Genomic DNA, 19,885 nt, shown 5'->3' with positions numbered 1-19,885 from the left:
GAAGGCAGAGCACCTCACCCAGACAGAGAAGCAGAGAATTCTCTGGGTGGGCTGAAACGTGAGCAAAAGGCAGAAAGAAAATGACGACCGTGCGCACCCTAACGCACGGATTCCCACAAGTCTCTCTCCAAGGCTCCTGAGGCTGAACGGGGACTCTCGAGCGCAGCCAGAGGCACACGGGACCACGGGGGCCAGATGGGGCTCCCTGGAGACCATGGTCACAGGGGCAGCCTCAGGACCCGGAGGAAAACACCGAACACGCAAACCATCTGCTTCTGACGTGGCGGCCAAGGCCCTTCTGTTTATCACGTATGCCCGGGTCAACAGCTTGACTGAGTCACCTGCTACAGGCCTCTGCCACTCAGACAAAACCCTGAGCTTGTCATCTGGACTTCCGGCCCAGCACCGCTGCCTACACCAGCCGGAAGCAGCCACCGCTGAATGACCACTGGCCGTGTGTGACTGGAGCACCGGAAGACTGGTCCAGCACATCTGGAGGTGTTGAGGTAGGTCCTACGAGTGTGGTTTCAATCAGCGCTCACATTTTAGATCAACAAATGACTCACTATAGAACGCAGGCACTACAAAGCATGAGACTAGGTCAAGACTCTGTAGGGTGCCACAAGGAATTTATTTATATAGATAGATACATGCAGATATACACACATGCACACAGATATACACGCATACACGTACACACACGTGGCCATATACATATTCAGCACCGACTGTGTGGCAAGCACTGTGCTATCTACTGAAGATGTAAGCGAGGAAAAGAGGGAGCCCTGGCGGGGGGTACACAGATCAGGACAAAACAATGCGACAGCACACAGGATGGGCTATCAGCCTGTGGGCGGGAAGTTTCCCTCCCACCTCTGCCCATATGCCCTTCTTGGCCCACGAACTGCACTTGTGTCCAGTATGAAGGAGAAGCTTCTCCCGTACTTGCAGGACGGGAGAATTCTCTGACTAGTGACCAGAAGAAAAATGACCAGAGTGAATCTACTTGCTCCCTCCTTTTGGAAACCAGCTGCCACAGGCCATGTGAACGCTTCTCTCCACTCTCCCCTCAGGTGGGCGCCCCCGCAGACATGAAGAGTCTCCAAGTCCAAGGCACTTTCTCCAGCACAGCTTTTCCAGCATGGGGGGCAGCCAAGGATGGCAGATCATCTCCAGCGAAGCCCAAGGTTGCCAGAGGGACATGCTAAGGAGGAACGCCCCAGAGATCGGAGCCAGGAGCATGCCCAGAGGAGAGGGCATATGAGCTCGGGGGGTGTGCACCTTAACCCAGCCTCCCCTCGCTCCCTCCCATCCAAGGCCTCCCCGCACCCCCCCCCACCTGCCCTTTCTCTAGCATTTATCGTCTCTCCCATGTGATCCACCTCCTTGGATGGACCCATCAGCAATGGACCCTTCCCATCAGCGCCTTCCCATCACGCCCAAGGCTCTCCCATTAGAAGAAAACAATTTCTCCTGAGGCACACCTTTCTCCAGCTCTGACCCCCCTACAAGGCCAAACTCTGTACAACAGTGATCTCAGGTGTCTGCAATCTACTTGAAAAGACTTCAAAGACTGGGTATTCATTAGTTATAATTAACCCTTAAGGGATACCATGTCCTCAAGGGTGGGTAGTTAGCACGGGAAAAGACTCAGCAGAAGCCCACACCAGAGGCTCATCCTACAGTCACCTCAGCCATCTTTAGCCTCACTCGTTAGTTAGCATCTCAGCCCTTCATGACTTCAATCTACACAAATGTGCTGTACGGGCCGGCCCAGCCCTGTGAGAGCACGATATCGCAGTCTAGCCAGCAGCCTTACAGCCTGTGCCAGGGGAGGCCAAACCCAGCCCAGCACCCACTCTTCTATTGGCCTAATGAGCTTAAGAAAGGATTTTCCTCTTGAAACTGTTGGAAAAAAATCAAAAGAAAAATAATTTCATGATGCGTGAAAATGATATGAAATTCAAATTTCAGTGTCCACCAATACACTTACAGGGATACAGCTACAACCGGTGGTTTACATACTGCCTAAGGCTGCTTTGGTGCTACAAGCACAGCTGAGTAGCTGCAACAGAGACCGGAGGACCCGCACAGCCTAACACGGTGACTGGCTGGCTCTTCGCAGAAGCCTGTCCACCCGGGGTTAATCGTGGCTCCGACGGGGTTACCTGGGAAGCCTCTACACTATATACCACACCATCCACCGGTACTACCGCCACGAGCCATACCACTGGAGAGGGCACTTCAAGGCTAGCGAACAAAAATTATTCTTCATAGCTACTTTTTTAAAACCAAAATTTCAACACCGGCATTGAATTCATCAGACTGGGCTCCAAACAACACGGCTGGCTTCAAAAAAAAAAAAAAAAAAATCACAGCCAACCTCAGAGGACAAATTTCTCTCCTCAGAAAACAGTCCAGATAATATGCTATGTGCGTACCATCGGAAAAAGGGGAGCTACAGAAACATTTGACACGGGATCACTGGAATAATGTATCGTTTTCCAGGTGAGCACAGAGGCAGAGGAGAGAGTAGATAGGGAACAGGGAGAAGTGATGCTCATTTGGATACTGTTTTAATTATCAGCCACCCTCCTCTATGTCCTAGTGAATCCACCCTGACGGAAGTGTTCCAGACACCGAGGTGACACAGCACAGAGATGAGGGCTCTGGGGCCAGACAGCCCGGTCTAAGCCCAGCAAGTTAGTTTCTCCTCTCTGCCTCCGGTTCTTCATCTGTAAAGTGGGGGTGATGTCAGTGCCTGCTTCCAAGAGCTGTTGTTGAATGAAAGGCCCGTAAAGCCCTTGGCGTCTGGAGCATAGTAAGTCCTTGCTTCTGTATCACTTGATTCCGCTGTCACTAACTTTGAGATTCTGGAAAAGTTACTTATCTCTCAGCCTGTTTCCTCACCTGTAAAATGGGGCAGCAGCATAAATGTCAATTCCCTTTTCTTCCTTCCCTAACCCGACGCCTTATACAATTAATTCTATAAATCACAGAAATCTTCCCAGCACTTCCTTTCTCTAAAACATACACTCCTTATTCATTAAACTTTTTATACAGGTCAGAGACAGGAAAACAAGAAATAAATTTGTCCTCAAAGCTAAAATGCAGCGACACCATCTACCTGCAGGCTGCATCTGTGTAGCTGACCAGCTACCTGCATCACAGAGAGACCGCACCTAAGGCAAGGGGTCTGGCTACACCCAAGAGCTCTAAACCGCACAGCAAAGAAGCACTTCAGTGCAGCACTTGAAAGCAGGGACTTGGGCACCACGCAGCCTAGGTTCAAGTTCTTGCTCTGTCATTTTATGACCTTTGACATATTACCCAACCTCTCAAACACTCAGTTTCCTTATTCTAAGGTGGAAAAGCATACACTGGACAGCTGGGACGAGTTATAAGTAATGTTGCAGAGCAAGCATTCAGCACAATGCCCGGCATCTGAAGAGCAGCTATTATTACCGTATGACCTATGCGCAGACTTAAAGCTACGTTAACCCAGAACTGATGCCTTTTATTTTTGGACGGTCACCTCACAGACAAGCACAGGAAGGAAAACAGAACCGGTCCTCATGAGAGACGAGCCAAGGAGCAACGCAGCCAGAGCGCGCTGGAAGCGAGGCCTGGGCGACGTGTGAGGCCCCACGCCCTGCAAGGGTGCACCCTGGAGTGAGGACCTGCCACTCCCCGCAGCCCTGCCCGGGTCTGCTGCCAGCTGGGCCAGGGAAGGCGGCTCCCGGCCCATTTACAAAGCAGGCCGGTAGGCCGTGGGCACCAGGCCATGGCCGGAGCCCGCAGCCAGGAGAGCAAGCATCCATGCCCCTTAACCTACAGGAGTCGGCACTCACTCACCCCGAGAAGCTGCGGGCCAGGCCAGCTGAACCAGGGGGGAAAGCAAGGTGCGTCGTGAGACTGGGGAGGGGTCGCAGCTGCAACACAGGGCAGCTTCCACGGGCCAGGAAATCACTGCTGAAACAACTTTCCTCACTAACCGCCCCAAACTGGCTATGTAACTTACAGAAAGAAAAACACACCACTGAACTCCAGTGAGCCAGCCAACTGTAGGTGTTATCTTCAAAATCAGAGGGAGGCTGCACACAGGGATCTCGACTCTTGCTTTGAGACTCTTCCCAGCAAGCCGTGGTGCCCAGCCTGAAGCGTTCATTCCATTTTACAGATGGGAAATGGAGGCCCCGAACGGAGAAGTCCCACCGCAGGCTAAAGACAGAAGCAGGACTGGACCCAAACACTGGCAGAGGTTCCTGAATCCCACTGGTCTCCCAGTGGGGCTTTAGTGGGGAAGTAAGGACACCAGATTTCCCACACGGGCCCCACAAAACTTTTCTCCAAATGGCTTTGGGAGCCATCTTAAAAATTCTCTTTAGGGAAAATGGCAAGACTCTTTTAGGGGCAAAATCACCCCAGTGGTTATTCTGCAGGATAATTTATGCCTCATACTTCAGGACCACAGTTCAATATAAAAATACCTGAAAATAACTTTGACCAGTGGACTAACCTCAGCCTTAAATAAAAAGTAGGAGAGAAAAAAAATCCCAAACCTGCATCTGCTCCAATAACCCAGTCAAGGTCTGTAGCCAGGTCATAGTTTGAATGTACTGCTCCGTGTTCATAATTCTGAGCTCAGATCGTAACTCTGGGATAATTGCACCCGTTCGCCAGCCATGCTTCAGGGTCAAGTCCTGAATGCAAAGATCACAAGAAGTCAACATTAATCTCAACAGAATTTAAACCATTTCATGACCTTTCCCCGACGCAACAGACATTCATTGAATTACGTTTTAATTTGGGAGAGCTTGCAGCTCTCCAGCAGCTTCCGGAACACAGTTCTGGCCAATGCAGCATGCCATGGACTTCTTTCTGCCTCACTGCCCTTGTCTGAGCTGCACTGAGAAAATCCCTCTGCTTTGCATTATTTCTAGGACCTCATACTTGAAGTCACTGTACCGCCAGGAGAAACTGTGTAATGTTAGTTATTAACCAAGCTAAATTCAATGAATTACACTTAATTAAAACAAATTTAGCCTCAGGCTTTGACCATTTCACCCCAAGAAAGTTTCTGTTCCGGAAATAATTGCGGTGAATCACAGACCCCACAGAAACACAGGATCTGGAATCATTAACCATGGTCTATAAAACCACATTTAGGTCAGGGGCAGAAAGAGGGTCAACTGAAATGCTACTGAAGGTCTTCGTTCAATTCATCCACAGACCACTGGGGAACACCCACCGCATACCAAGCCTCCTGGGTTATGGGGAATCTCAGACTTGGAATGATCACACAATACCAACATATATGATCACGTTTTCATTCCAAATACTGTAATCCCATGATATGACATTAATAAGCCAGAATATCTAAGTTATGTCCTGGAAAATCTAAGATACACAATCACCATAATGCATGGCTGTTAATTTTCTCATTTGACAGTTACTAAATATTAGTTTGCCAGGCCCTGTTCTAGATACTGACAATAAAGTAATGAACAAAACTAACAATTCCCTGCTCTCATGGGAAATAGAGACAAAAAATAAGCAAGTAAATACACAGTGGCAGCTGGTGAGAAATACAATGGACAAAAATCAAGCAGAATAAGAGGGAAAAGGAGTTACCATTTTATATAGAGTGATTAGGAAGACAAGGCTAATACATCTGAAGGTAAGGAGAGTCAAAGTATGCAAATATGTGGGAGAAGAAAAATTCTGCCTGGAAAAAGAGCAAGTGCAAAGGCTCTGGGGCAGGAACAGGCTGGGAGGAAGGTGTGTTAAGAAACAGCAAGGCAGGTAGCTTAGAGCAGAGTAGGAGAGAGGGCAGAGGCAGGAGATGCCTTCATAGAGGGAGGCTGGGGAAGGAGAGATCAAGCAGGGCCTTGAGGGCAATTATAGGAAATCAGGCTTTTACTCTGAGGAAGAAAGAGGCGCTTTTAAGGAGAGAGCTTTTAAGGGTTTTAAGGAGAGAAGTGGTATGTGGCTTACTGTTTTGAAAATTCACTCTGCGATTCACCTAAAGCTAGAATCTCTGTTCTGTATTGTCCTAAGGATGCCTACCTTCTTCAATGGTTGAATTTCTTTAAACCTTTCAATAGTTCTCTTTCTCCTATAATATATGAGACACTACATACATCACATTCTTTTAAATATTCCCAGTGGTGACAAACTTTTGAAGGTGGATCTTATTTCTGAAAATAGGTTAAAAAATCATTTGGAACATTCCTAAGACTAAAGTACATGAAAATAAATTAATAATAATGAAACTAATTTTCTCCTATGCCTCAAATTGGCTCTCAAATATAATCCAAAAGGGGCATCTAAATGTATTTTGAAAAACGGCAGCAATATTAAAGGATCTACATTCTCAAGAGATTCCTTTGAAGGGTAATGTTCATTGCCCACATAACTTCTGACATGTTAATGAATTGGTCTGATCACGTTAAAACAGTGGTTTTCCAACTTTAGCATGAATCCAACTATATGTTGTCTACAAGACATTTATTTTTGATCTAAGGACACACATAGGTTGAAAGTGAAAAGATTAAAAAAGATATTCCAAGCAAATAGTAACCAAAAGGCAACAGGAGTGGCTATCCTCATGTCAGGCAAAATAGACTTTAGATCAAAAACTGTTACAAGACACAAAGAATGACATTATGTCATGATAAAAGGGTCAATTCACCAAAAATATATAACAATTCTAAGCACATATCAACCAAACATCAGAGGTCCAAAATATATGAAGGAAACATTAACAGAACTGAAGGGAACAAAAGACAGCTTTACGATAATAGCAGGAAACTCAATAGCTCACTTTCTACAATGGATAAAACAAGCAGACAGAAGATCAAACAGGAAACAGAGGACCTGAACAACACTAGAGATCGATTAGACCTAACAGACAAATACAGAACACTCCACCCAACAAAAGCAGAATACACATTTTTCTCAAGTGTACATGGAGAATTCTCCAGGAGCAACGGTATTTCAGACCACAAAACAAGTCTTAATTAATTTTAAAAGACTGAAATCATACAAAGTATCTTTTCTGATCACTAGGAATGAAACCAGACATCAACAGCAAAAGGAAAAAGTGAAAAATTCCACAATACGTGGAAATTAAACAACACACTCTTCAACAACCAATGGGTCAAAGAAGTCACAAGGGAAATTAGAAAATACCTTGAAACAAAATGCAAACACAACATACTCAAATTTATGGGATGCAACAAATGCAATACTAAAAAGGAAAATTAATAGCAATGCCATTTACATTAAAAAAAGATGTCAAAACAACTTAACTATATACCTTAAAGGAACTAGAAAAAGAACAAACTAAACTGAAAGCTAGCAGGACAAAGGAAATAATAAAGATGAGAGCAGAGATAAATAGAATAGAAAAACAACAGAGAAAGATCAACAAAACCAAGAATTGGTTCTTCAAAAAAAAAGCAAAAAATCCCAAAATTGCCAAACCTTTAATAAGATAAAAAGAGGACTCAAATTACTAAAATCAGAAATCTAAGTGGTGACATTAGCAGCAATTCTACGGGGGGCGGGGGAAGGACTATAAAAGAGTACTGCGAACTGAGTACTGTATGCCAACAACCTGGACAACCTAGATGAAACCGACAAACTCCTAGAAACACACAACCTACCAAGACTGAATTATGAAGAAACAGTAAATCTGAATAGACCTCTAACTAGGAAGGAGATTGAATCGAGAATCAAAAACCTTCCAACAGTGAAAAGCCCAGGACCAGATGGCTCCACTACCAAACATGTAAAGAAGAATTAACACCAATCCTTCTCAAACTCTTCCAGAAACTGAAGAAGAGGAAACACTGCCTAACTCATTCTATGGGCCAGCATTATCTTGATATCAAATTTGAGTGTGGGAAGCTGTGTAGAACACAGATGGCTGGGCCCCACCCCAAGAGTTTTTAACTCAGGAGGTCTGGGGTGAAGCTGAGAATCTGCAGTTCCAGCAAGTTCCCAGGTGATGCCGATGTCATGGGGACCACATTTGACAAACTACTGCATTCCTGACAAACTACTTCTCACAGTGCTAAGGCCTGTCTGTGTGTGTGTCACCTCATGGGGCCATGTACCTACATGCCTCCGGGGTAGCACACAGTTAGTTATATCCTCAAGGCCCACAGGCCACACGGCAAGAGGTACATGCTGTGATGCCACGTCACCTGGCCGGACATTCTGGGAGTGCCAACATCCTGAAGGGAGCACTTTGTTTCTACTTTACTAAGCACTTTTGTATATATTAGCTTATCTCACTCTTCTTACAAATGGAGACATCCAGGCTTGAGGGATGTGCCCATGGTCACACAGCTAATAAAGAGCAGAGATGGGATGAAAACCTCAGTTTTCCAATTCTCCCACGATTCCTGCCACTAGACCTCAACCCACTGGACAGACATGATTATGCAGCACGTGTACTGGAGTCACCTGGGAAGGGTGTCACTACACACAGACACTGGAATCAACCCTCTACCTCCACCACCTCTAGGAAGTTTGACTCCATACACCTCAGTGGGGCTCAGGCACGTGTGCTCTGAAATGCTTCTCAGATGGTCCTACTGCTCAGCCATTAAAGGTCACCGTTTCGATAGTACAAGAGCGACACAGACGTGCACACATGTGAGGCCAATCCAGTGTGGGCCAAAATACTCAGAAATATCAAAATACTCAGAAATATCAGAGGAGTTTGACAGCCGGCCATGACCTACTCTTGTTACCTCCTGGACACCAAGCTTCATTCAGACTTTGCAAAATGTGCGCTGTGCAACCTCGCCTGGAATCACTTAACAAACATAAATTCATTCCACAAGGAACCAAGTGTGGTAACAGATGTGATTCACTCAATCCTGCGCTAATTATACATTAAATCATAATTCAAGTCCTGAGACACTCTAGTCATTCGAGGGGCACGAAAAGCCTCATTTTCACATAATAGCTATTTCCTGGAAATGCCAGTTTTGTACTCTTTCAAAATGACTGGCTGGCAAAAGAAACCCTGACTGGGCTTCCCTGGTGGCGCAGTGGTTGAGAGTCTGCCTGCCGAGGCAGGGGACACGGGTTCGTGCCCCGGTCCAGGAAGATCCCACATGCCGCAGAGCGGCTGGGCCCGTGAGCTCCCCCCCCAAAAAAAGAAACCCTGACTGATGTTTATGAGATTTTACGAAGCATTTGTATGTTTCTGATGCTTAATAATAAAAGGGAAAGGAAAGAACACGGACATTTATTTCTTACCATTACCTAAATGGAAAGATGTTTTTCTGATAAACTGAGTAAACTGCTAATTTCCATCATTTTCCAAAAAAAATAATCTATTTCATGACTCTGATCCACCCTGTTGCATAAAATATGGGACTTTTAAAAAAAAAGAAAATGTGGCCCACTCCTCACTTTTATGAAAGTATGAAAATGGTCTTAAACAAAAGATAAATTCCTCAATAAGTGGGCCTAACACTGTCCCCAACAAAGAAACAGGAAAAAAGGTTCCTCACCGCCAGGTCACTGTATATATGGTCACCAAAATATAACACTTTGGATCCCCTCCATCCAGTAAGCTTCAAAAATTCATATAAATTACCCTGCAATAACAGAAAAATATAGGTGTTATATTGTATGACAAACAAGAGACCTGTATAACCCATGGCCCAATATACCTACTTTTGTTTTTTAATTTCTATTTATAGTATTTATTTATTTATTTATTTATTTATTTATTTATTTTTTAGGCCGCGCCATGCGGCATGCAGGATCTTAGTTCCCCAACCAGGGATCAAACACGTGCCCTCAGCATTGGGAGCACGGCGTCTTAACCACTGGACTGCTAGGGAAAGTCCCGATATCTACCTTTTAAAACTTAAAAAAATGTTTTCGCTTTTACAATTTATTTTAAATATAAAGATAAAAAACATTTTTATGTGAAATCTATTAGACCTTTCTTCTAAGTCAAATGTACTTTTCAGAAGGGCTTCATACTAAATATCTTTGTAATGATCTTTTTTTTCACGCTTAACGTTCTGTGACCATGTCAATAAATATTTGCCTGCCATGTAGTTTTAGCAGCTGAGACCTACCATGATTCGTTTTACCAATTATCTGAGGCTGGACATTTACCTTGTTATCTATTTTGTAAGTAACTTCATGATACTTTGCTTGTAGCAAAGCTTTAGCTACATCTTAATGATTTTCTTAGGCTCACTTCCTAGACTTTGAGGGCTGTTCAAAGCTGATCTTTCAGGCCTAAAAAATATACTTAGGGCCACATACAGCAGTTTGTTACATATCCAACAGGAATGTATCAGTACTTTAAAAAAAAAAAACCTGTATAGTACTGTATAGTACTGTTCTGTAATTTTATGTTATAAATATTACACACATATAAAAACGTTTAAAGATAAGATAAAAAAACCTAATTTCAGTAACACAAAACTGGACAGCAATTCAATCATTTATTCAAACACGAGAGAGCTTTATATGATACTGAAATACATCAAAACTGTACACAAAACACAGTTCATCAGGAAATAATTACCAATTTGGGTGCGATGTCATGTGATTAAACACTTACTAAAGAGAAATTTCCAAGGTTTACTACTGGCATCTTAAATTTCATATCCTATGGAAAAAATGCTTTAAAATTTTTTTTTCAAAAACTGTTCAATTCTGAGCTAATTTACACACAGCACATTGAAAATGTATGGACTTAAGATTAAATTCTGCCACTAAGTTATAAACAGTCCATTGAAGCAGAGCCCTTGGGACTGCGCCTGGCACATGGCAAGCCTCAGCGAATGTCAGCTGTTATCATTATAACCGATCACAAAGCACAGCAACAAAAAGGACAGATGGGTCACGAGATACCTGTTTATAAATCTGGCCTTTCTGCAACTTGTAGATTTTATCCCAGAGTAAGACGCCTTTCTCATTCACCTTCCGGAAAGGTCTAACAACAGAAACAGGAAACATTATGATGTGTGGTAGCAGTGCAGGCTGTGTGCTATATGAGAAACTCCACGGTTAGCCCCTGAGAACAGAAAGGAGCCAGCCGAAACCAAGACCCCACCATCACGTTCCCGGGCCTCGTGCAATACACCCCAAACTTCGGACACCGGTATCCAAAGGTTAGTGAGAAAAAAGAACTCCAGGGTCAAATATATTTGGAACACACTATCCACTATCCACTATCCCCGTTCCTCCTTAAAAGTTACCGATGGCTCTGAAAAGCCCTCCTATAAAGAAACTCTCTTTAGCCCAGATTTTCTAAACATATTCAACCGTGTAGAAAACTTTTCACACACACAAAAAAAGCTTATAGAAATACTGCTTAGTATATTTATCCAGCTTTGTACCTGAAATGCAACCACTCTAGATACAATATACATCAGGGATCAGAGAACTGGGCATATTATTTTATGATGGAAAAATAGGAAAAAAAGAATAAAGGCCTCATTCCTCACCCTGGGGGTGCTAGTCCAAAAAACACAAGGTTTGTTTGTCCTTTTTCTTTTTTTTTAGGTAACACTTATTTGGATTGCTTTCCTGGTTATAAAAATACAAACTCACTGCAACAAAATCTGGAAAAATGCAGAAAAATACAATGAAGAAAAGGAAAATCATAATGCCAGTACCCAGGTAGAAACACACCATTTCAGTGGATATCCTTCAGTCTTTATGTATCTGTTATCTTTCTCTTTTTTATGAACATAAAATGAGCATCATTTGAGGATACTAATACGTATCTTTTTCTCTCCAAGGCTGTGAGCAATTTCCCATGTGATTATGTAACCTTCATACATCATTTTTTTCAGTTGTAAAACATGTTCACTGCCATTTAAAAAAAAAAAAAAACCTCATTTTTAATGGCTGCATAATATCCCCTCATATGGACGTTCCTTTAGGTTGTTTCTAACCTTCAACATTGTAAATAACATGGGGATGAACAGGGGTAGAGAATTCTTAATCCAGGCACCCAGAGTAAGGAAGAGCGCTGTGCTGGGAAAATCTAATCCAAGACAGGGTCCTGCCACTGAGTATAAACATGAAAAAGGAGGGAGGTGAAAGGAGATATGGGGCCCTTCCCCTGACCACTCCACCCCGCTGGGATCTAATAAGAAAATGCAGGAGAGCGTTTTATCACTGACCAAACAGCAAGCCAGTGTTTACAGCTGTTTTGTTTTTTGTTTTTTGTTTTTGTTTTTGTTTTGTGCGGTAAGTGGGCCTCTCACTGGTGCGGCCTCTCCCGTTGCGGAGCACAGGCTCCGGACGCGCAGGCTCAGCGGCCATGGCTCACGGGCCCAGCCGCTTCACGGCATGTGGGATCTTCCCGGACCGGGGCATGAACCCGCGTCCCCTGCATCGGCAGGTGGACTCCCAACCACTGCACCACCAGGGAAGCCCTACAGCTGTTTTTGATCACTACAGGGCACCGAATTATTATGCTTTAAATCACCTAGCAGAGAGGGAAAGGCTGCATGGTTACCCACTGCGGAACAGAGAAATGTGGGTAAAAGTGTTTCAAAAATAGGTCACTGTTATACAAATACGAATTATTTTTATAATCCTAGTGCGGTTACTCTCAACACTACTGACATTTGTGGGGGATGACTCTTGGTGAACCGGTCTGCCCCGCACGTTAAATCACCTTTTAGGACCCCCGACCCTCTGTCACAAAACGCGAAGAGCACACCCCTGTCACCTTCACAAACCAAACTTTCCCATTCCTCTATTGCTCAAGGATACGGCAGAAAGACTTTAAGTTTTGGTCTAGATTTACTCCACTTGATGCAAAACCTGTATTGCAGAGAAGTTCTGCAAAATCTAAGTGCAATTGTCAGTGGACCATTTAGAGCTCTATTTAAAGAGATACCCACCAGGTGGTTTGCTGTTGCTGTTTTGTTATGCTTCACAAGGCATCTGCATCGAGAGATCTAATTTACTAGGTGATGCTAAGTTTGGAATTTTCATTGTTGTCAATTGTTCTCTTAAAGCCTGACTCATGGGACTGAAGTAGCCCGAACAACCGTTTCAAGAGGTGTCAGCTGTCTGCTATGTACTCATCCCACCTTCCTTGCAATTACTTGCTAGAGGGTTAAAAATCAAAAGCTATGATGTTAGATGCTTGTGATTTTCCAACTGGATTTCACCAAGACACATTATGTAAGTATTCGCAGCAGCAAATGAATAAAATCTAGTCCCTAAAAAGACAGACACTTACCTCCGCTTATCATTAAAGAAGTTTGGCTTCTCCGCCTGAACAATGACCACATCAAACAGGTCCCTCCAGTCTTTTCCAACAATATACCTCATCCCTTTGTCCCTAGAACAATATTTCAGCCAGGTTAGTCTAACACTGCAGGGATTAACTATTCTTGCAACTTTTTCTTTCGAATTTCCAACTATCAAAATACATGGAATACAGGAAGTGAGCCAGAAATTAGCCAGGAATCACAGAAGAACTTACACAAAGCTACTGGGGCTATTGGTGATGAGAAACATCTTCTTGCCGTGATCAGCCAGTTTGGCCAACACTGCACGGGTCTGCTCAGGGTAGCAGATGTACTTTTCTAAAGAGCAAGAGAAAAATGCACACAGAGTTTCAGGGTGAAGTCAGTCAATCTGCAAGCACTTCCTAAATGGGGTCCAGCACTGTCTAGGGCACTTGAGGGGAGAAAAGCCTTCAGGAAGCTTGGTTCGAGGCAGTATATCGGTACCTGGTGCATCAGTAACCAACACCCTGCCTCTTCAGTCTAAGTGGAAAAACCTAAGTGGCTGCAGCTACCAGCTCCTCTCCTTTCCAGTCAGGATTATGTCAAGTTCTGAGACAAAGGGGAGGGAGACATCTAAGGCGTCAGGATGCAAGGTCCCTGCACTGCACTCAGAAGAGGTACTACAGCCCCTGCTCAGCACCTGGAGTGAGAGTAAAATACCTGCGTAATTACATAGCAAAGGGAAAGGCTGATCTTCACGATAACATCCAGTACATACCAATATCTGCTTCAATTGCTCTGTACATGATTCCTTTGGTGTGCACGTCCCGAATTGAATCCTGTCAAAAGATACGTTTTTAATCAGTCAGAGTATAACTGAGACAGTCTGAGTAAGAGGACAAGCGAAATGGCCTTCAGGATAATGTCTGTCTGCAGAAGCCTGGCAACCCAAGCACTAAATGAAATCTAAATTCTGGTCCATTTATCACAGGTGGCCCCTGGGAAGAAACTTAAGTTGCCATGGTGATAGCAGCAGTTTCCAGTGCAATTTTCAAAAAAGCCACTTGGAGGAGGTAATTTGTATGAACAATTCTGAATAAAGTCCCACAGGATAAACAGTCATTTATATGCAGTATCATGATCAAATAATTCCAGGTCATCTGAACAAAAGGGAATTACTGGTCTTTTCATCTTTGCTCCCTTCCCTGGACCCCAGCAGCAGGTTCTGTTGGGCAGAGAACAATGATAGGATCCTCCTCTCTTCAGTGCTACCGAAGAGGCAAGGAACTGTCAAGGATCTCGGAACTCGGGCAGAGATGTGGTCCAGCCGGCAGACGTGAGGAAAAGCCACTGGCAGGTGTCATGCCTGGCAGGTCTCAGAGCACAGCCCCGCTCTCAGGTAGCTCTAAGCAGGTCTACTACATAGACGGGCACTCCTGGAGGCACATGGAAACTTTCTGGAGTCTGTAGCAGGGGACTGGGCTGCAGAAAAACTGGGCCAAAAGCCTTAGAAAATTGGTAGGTGCTTATCGTCGGGAATGAGCACCTCCGGACTGTAAACTCAACCTCACTTATCTTCCACCACAGGCCTGTTTCAACTGCGCATCGGCAGAAGGCAGTGGTTAAGAGTAAGCTGGAGCCCAACCTCCTGGCCTGAAATGCAGGCTCTGCTACTTACTAGCTGGATGTCCTTGGGCAAGTTACTCAACCTCTCTATGCCTCAATTTCTCTCTCTGTAAAAGGGAGGTGATAAGAGCTCAGGGCATTCTTCTGAGGATTTAATTAGTTAATATGCATAAAGCATTCAGAAAAATAGTGCCTGGAACACAGTAAACTCTACACGTGTGTTCACTATTAGTGGTAGTAATACTTCACAGTAAAAACTGAACTTTCTAGTAAACATCTTTCCTCATGAATGCTAAGGGTTACATAACTACCAGTGATTCTTAAAGATGAAGTATTTGTGTGAGCAAAACAGAGAACCAAAACTAAATATTTAAATTTAGTTCAAATAACACCAGACTGATACTGAGAAACTGTTCATTCATCCTATATCTTCTTAAAACCCATGATTCAGGGCAGTCAATACTTAAAATTAGTCATGAATACATAATAAAAACACTGTAGTATGTACATATGGATCTTTTAAAAATACAGATATTTAAATAATAGATGCTTAGAAATATGTATTAAAAATATATATTAAATAAGCAATATATAAACATATTTTTAAGTACTGAAAAAAGTTCAGACAGCTTAAAGAATATATCTATAGACAATGTGAATATGGATGTAAATTAAAATACATAAACACAAAGTCATGTAAATGATGTGTGTATGTACGCACATGGAAATCCAGATAGCAAGTACCCTCTTCTTTTAACAACCAATTTGACTCACTTCCAATTCTCCTAACATAACATCTTTCTTAGGATTTTTCAGGGTTAAACCACGAATAAAAGAGATCCCAAGCAAAGGATGATTTCAAAGACCCAGCCGACAAGGGAGGCCAGGGATTCTGTTACTTCTGCTGAGCAGCTAGAAGAGGTGCGGCGTCATGGCAACCCACGTCCACACCACCTTGACGTCTTTGTACAGGTGCACAGGCTCATAGTCAATGTTGTTCTTCAGAAAGTACTCGTTCACGCAGGACAGCAGGGTCATCTCGGGCAGGGAGAAGATGTCCATGAACTGCTTCATGGTGTTTCCGTGGGAACTCTGCAGGCAGGGAGGAAGGCTTCAGCAAGGGAGCCAACACCACAGTAGACTTTACACTCACCCAGGGGATTCTGGTCGTCAACATCTGGCTCCCTCCCCACAAGGAAAGGAAAATTCTAATAATGGAAAAGTAAAAACATTCACCTTGTTTCTTGTCATTCACGGCAGAGCCGACGTCTCACTCGGGATTTCTAAGGAAATGCCCTGATTTCCCCCCAAAAGTCTAACCACCCTTCCCTTTCCTCTCCTTTGGCTCCATACATCTTAAAGCTCACACGCTTTCATCACACACAGAGGAAAGCCAGCAAATTGATTCTTACCCATGGAATGGCATAAAAAGCCACTAACTCTCCTAAATTTGAGCACCCACAGCCCACATGGGAGTTTGGAAAAGAGCCTTTCTCTGAACACCTGTGATTTATAAGACTAAGTTTACCAGCTGATTGGGCATCTTCCCTGCATTTTGATCATGCAAATAAGAGCGCATCTAATAGTACAAGAAGCAGAAATTCAGAGAGCAAAGAGGACCACAAAAGTTAGAAAAGCAGAGGTTTCCCTTTGGCACAAAGTGACGTGCTGCCCTTAATCTCAGGGGAGGCAACAGCTGCTGTACAATAGCCCCCAGTGACTTAATCCAGAAAGTGGGGACACACACGAGGAGACAGTGGCAAGCGAGGGGGTACAAGGAAGGTATACAGAGCCTTCGCCAGGTAGGGGGGAAAGGGCTGAGAAAGGAGAAGCATGGAAGAACCCAGGAGAGACCCTAACATACCCATCTCTCTCAAATCGAGGGTCTCTCAAAACACAACCCCAAATGTCCTTGCTGATTCCCTATAAGCAGAGAGTCTAGTAGGTCAAGATCCTAAAGTTACCAGGCCATGTTTCGAAAAGGAAAAAGACAGGTTGCTTGAATTAAATAAATAATTTCTCGTTACCTTCCCATAAAAGTCGCTCATCTGTTCCAAAGGCACGTGGGAGCCCTCGTACATTTCAATGACTTCCTCATCAGGGACCACGCTGAGGCCTCTGGGAAAATCACAGGCGGCAGTGATTTTGATCAGTGAAATAATGACTCCATTATTTGTTCTTAATTCTCTCAATGTTTTTGCATTCACAAAGTTACTGGAGAATAACTGGCTCAGTAAGCATATAGCACTCTCAATAATAAAAATACAGCCATGGTAAAACAGATGACTTTGTGGCATTAAGACTAGGGAGTTAACACAAAAGATTATGGAACCTGTGTTCAGAAAAAACTGTCACACATTTACACGCACACTTAACTGACTGTAACACAGGCAGTTAGCATCAGCTAGAGACAGCAACAGTTTTCAGACCTCTGACAACTGCTGGCATTTTTGAACTGGGATGCAAGACGCTGCTGTCATAAAGAGGCAGGAGGTACCACCGCTAGCTGCTGTAAATACCAGGCATGATGCTGCTACTGTTACTACTACCATTCTACTGGTAACGAGAGCAGGAAAAATAATAGCTAATACCACATGGCCCCTGCTGAATGCCAGAAATGAATTCCACGTAGTCACTCACTTAATTCTCAGCAATCTTAGGAGGGAGGCACTATTATTCTTCCCATTTTCCAGCAGAAGCCACCAAGGCACAGAAAGGTCACAGACCTTGCCCAAGGTCACCAAAGTAGAAAGTGGTGGGTCAGGACTGGGTCCCAGGCTCTTCAACCGCCACATCACACGGCTTCCCTCAACAAGGTACATGGCCTCCTAATGACCTGCTTTGGGGTGAGTTTTGGGTTTTTTTTTTTTAATGTTTTTAATACATTAGGGAGAGAGAGGCTGGTCTGTCCCCATCATCCTCCTGCCCTCTGATACTCTACCTTAAGAAGGTGAGCGCTGAGGCAGAAAAAGTCGTACACCAGGCTCCAGTGGACTATACGCCACATCAGGATGCCTGACACCACCTCTGGGAGGAATGACCCCAAATGCTGCAACACACTGAAGGCCAGTTTCCCCATGTGTAAAAAGTCAAGGTAACGTCCCCCATCTGCCTGCTTCCAGGAGCTGCAACAGAATCTGTAAATGAATCCAACTCCTCCAAAGAGAGGGAAAAAAGGATTGTGGAGTCTGACTGGCCGGGATGCCACCCCTGTCTCTGGTGCCCATGCTGTGAGCAGGTGGTTTCACGTGGGATTTAATGGTCTCAGACTTCCTCCCCTGGAACAGCCCCTCTAGAGAACTGTGAAGGGAAATATCTGTCCCCACCCCCTGCTCTAGAGGAGAAGGCACCTGGGAAACAGACACCAATGGTGAGGAAACCACAGAGTGAATGATGGAAACACCGGTTACTAATACACACAGGTTGCTTATCACACTTGGCCGATATTAAACTACGTATAAAACATAATTTACATGTGACGTGTAACTTTAATGAAAATATCACTTCAGCCTCTTTCCTCCATTCTCTACCCTTATCTTAATTTTAAAACTAGCCAAGGGGATTCATTGATATTTTGCCTCTGATCTTGATTAACTTGAAACAACTACTGGCCTTTGAAAACAAAAGAGCACTGGACTTCCCTTTATCTTTGCTCCAGAAATCAGATAAGACACTGGGACTAAACCAGATCGTTCTAGACAGTGACCTTGGAAGACAGCTCTGGCTACCGCAGCGGCAGTCAGCAGTGAACACCCCTAAGGCTCTGACACCTAGAGAGGGAATAGACAAAGTAAAGGGATTCTGCCGGGGGAGTTATTTTTCTGTCCCCACCCTAGGGGCTGCCTGGTCCTTCGGAAGCCACTGCCACCTCTAAGACACATTCACGGGCCCGTGGCCACAAAAGCTGCATCTTTAAGGCCCACGTAGCCAAATGCCAGCTCAAAACATGCAGACAGAGCAGCACACAGACCTGCCGCACCCGAATGCGGCCTAAACCGCACTGAAATCAGAATAAAACTTTACGTGGCCCTGTGTGCGTCAGAGAGATAGAAAGGGTAGGAGCACAGACCTGAAAGAGCCTGCCCTGGGTTCAAGTCCCAGCTCCCTCACCTGCTGGGGGGATGACCTAGAGCAGCAACAAGTAATTTAACCTCTTTGGGTGTCAGTGTCATTTTTTAAATGGGGGGCAGGGCAATAGCAGTGCCCACCTCCTGGTGGTACCTCCTGAGAAGATTAAACGAGTTGCTATAAACAGAACGGCGCCCGGTATGCGGTGAGTGCTCTCCAAGTCCTGCTGCTGTGACTACGATGGGAACAATCCTAGCTTTTCGCAAGGTTCCCAGTTAAGATCTGAAAACATGGGTATGAAACAGGACTGCGGCGGGGAGCCAGCCCGCCCCTCGGCCCAGCGGTGCTCAGGCACACAGCCCACACACAGTGACCCTGCGGGGATCAGAGAGGGACGAGGCTGAGACACAAGCCTTCTTCCCCGCCAGCTGCTCATTCGTTACCCCTTTGGAGGGGAGAGAGGAGACAAGTGACATTTCTGCCTGCCTAGGCTGTCCCAAGCATGCTCTAGTCCAAATGACCGGCCGCCCTGGAGGTGGGTGCTGGAATCATGCCCATTTTACAGAGGAGTAAACACCAAGGCTTTGAGCAGGTCGCACACACGTGAGCAGTGGGGCTGGGGTTCACACTCAGGAAGTGGGACTCCAGAGCCACACATGCACCCCTGCTGCTTTGGCTACCACACCCCCTCTCAGCCCCGAGGCCCCAGCGACCTTCCCAGGACCTCAGCCTGAGCACTCCTTCCCCTTTAAATGTCTCAGCAGCTCCTCCAGCCTAGCCCTGTCCACACCCCTAAAACGATGGATGATTTATCCACAAAACAAGGAACGAGATAATTAGGAGCCACAGGATGGGACGGACCACAGGAGAGGAAGAGCCTGTCAGGCTGAGAGGGCGAGGAGAGGCCTCAACACCAGTCAGCCAGGCAGAAGGACGGGTGAGAT

The 19,885-nt window shown here is 44.8% G+C and overlaps 1 protein-coding gene across 3 annotated transcripts in view; it reads right to left on the bottom strand.

Moving 5' to 3' along the window:
* The window catches only part of NT5DC3 (5'-nucleotidase domain containing 3), a 55,457-nt gene that overhangs the window by 7,822 nt on the left and 27,750 nt on the right, over positions 1 to 19,885 (bottom strand). For 2 of the 3 annotated variants that reach the window (XM_030856202.2, XM_060307118.1), the window contains 8 exons: positions 16,901 to 16,991; positions 15,828 to 15,965; positions 14,026 to 14,086; positions 13,502 to 13,604; positions 13,256 to 13,357; positions 10,903 to 10,984; positions 9,537 to 9,623; positions 4,563 to 4,703 (listed from right to left, as the gene is read on the bottom strand). In XM_030856202.2, coding sequence (XP_030712062.1) covers positions 4,563 to 4,703; positions 9,537 to 9,623; positions 10,903 to 10,984; positions 13,256 to 13,357; positions 13,502 to 13,604; positions 14,026 to 14,086; positions 15,828 to 15,965; positions 16,901 to 16,991 — 805 coding nt within the window. The remainder of the gene's footprint in view (positions 1 to 4,562; positions 4,704 to 9,536; positions 9,624 to 10,902; positions 10,985 to 13,255; positions 13,358 to 13,501; positions 13,605 to 14,025; positions 14,087 to 15,827; positions 15,966 to 16,900; positions 16,992 to 19,885) is intronic. The other variant, XM_060307117.1, reaches the window with a different exon arrangement.

The sequence above is a fragment of the Globicephala melas genome, chromosome 10 (genome assembly GCF_963455315.2).
Source record: "Globicephala melas chromosome 10, mGloMel1.2, whole genome shotgun sequence".
Taxonomy (NCBI): domain Eukaryota; kingdom Metazoa; phylum Chordata; class Mammalia; order Artiodactyla; family Delphinidae; genus Globicephala; species Globicephala melas.
The sequence above is the reverse complement of the archived record's forward strand: the minus strand, read 5'-3'. Positions and strand labels throughout refer to the sequence as shown.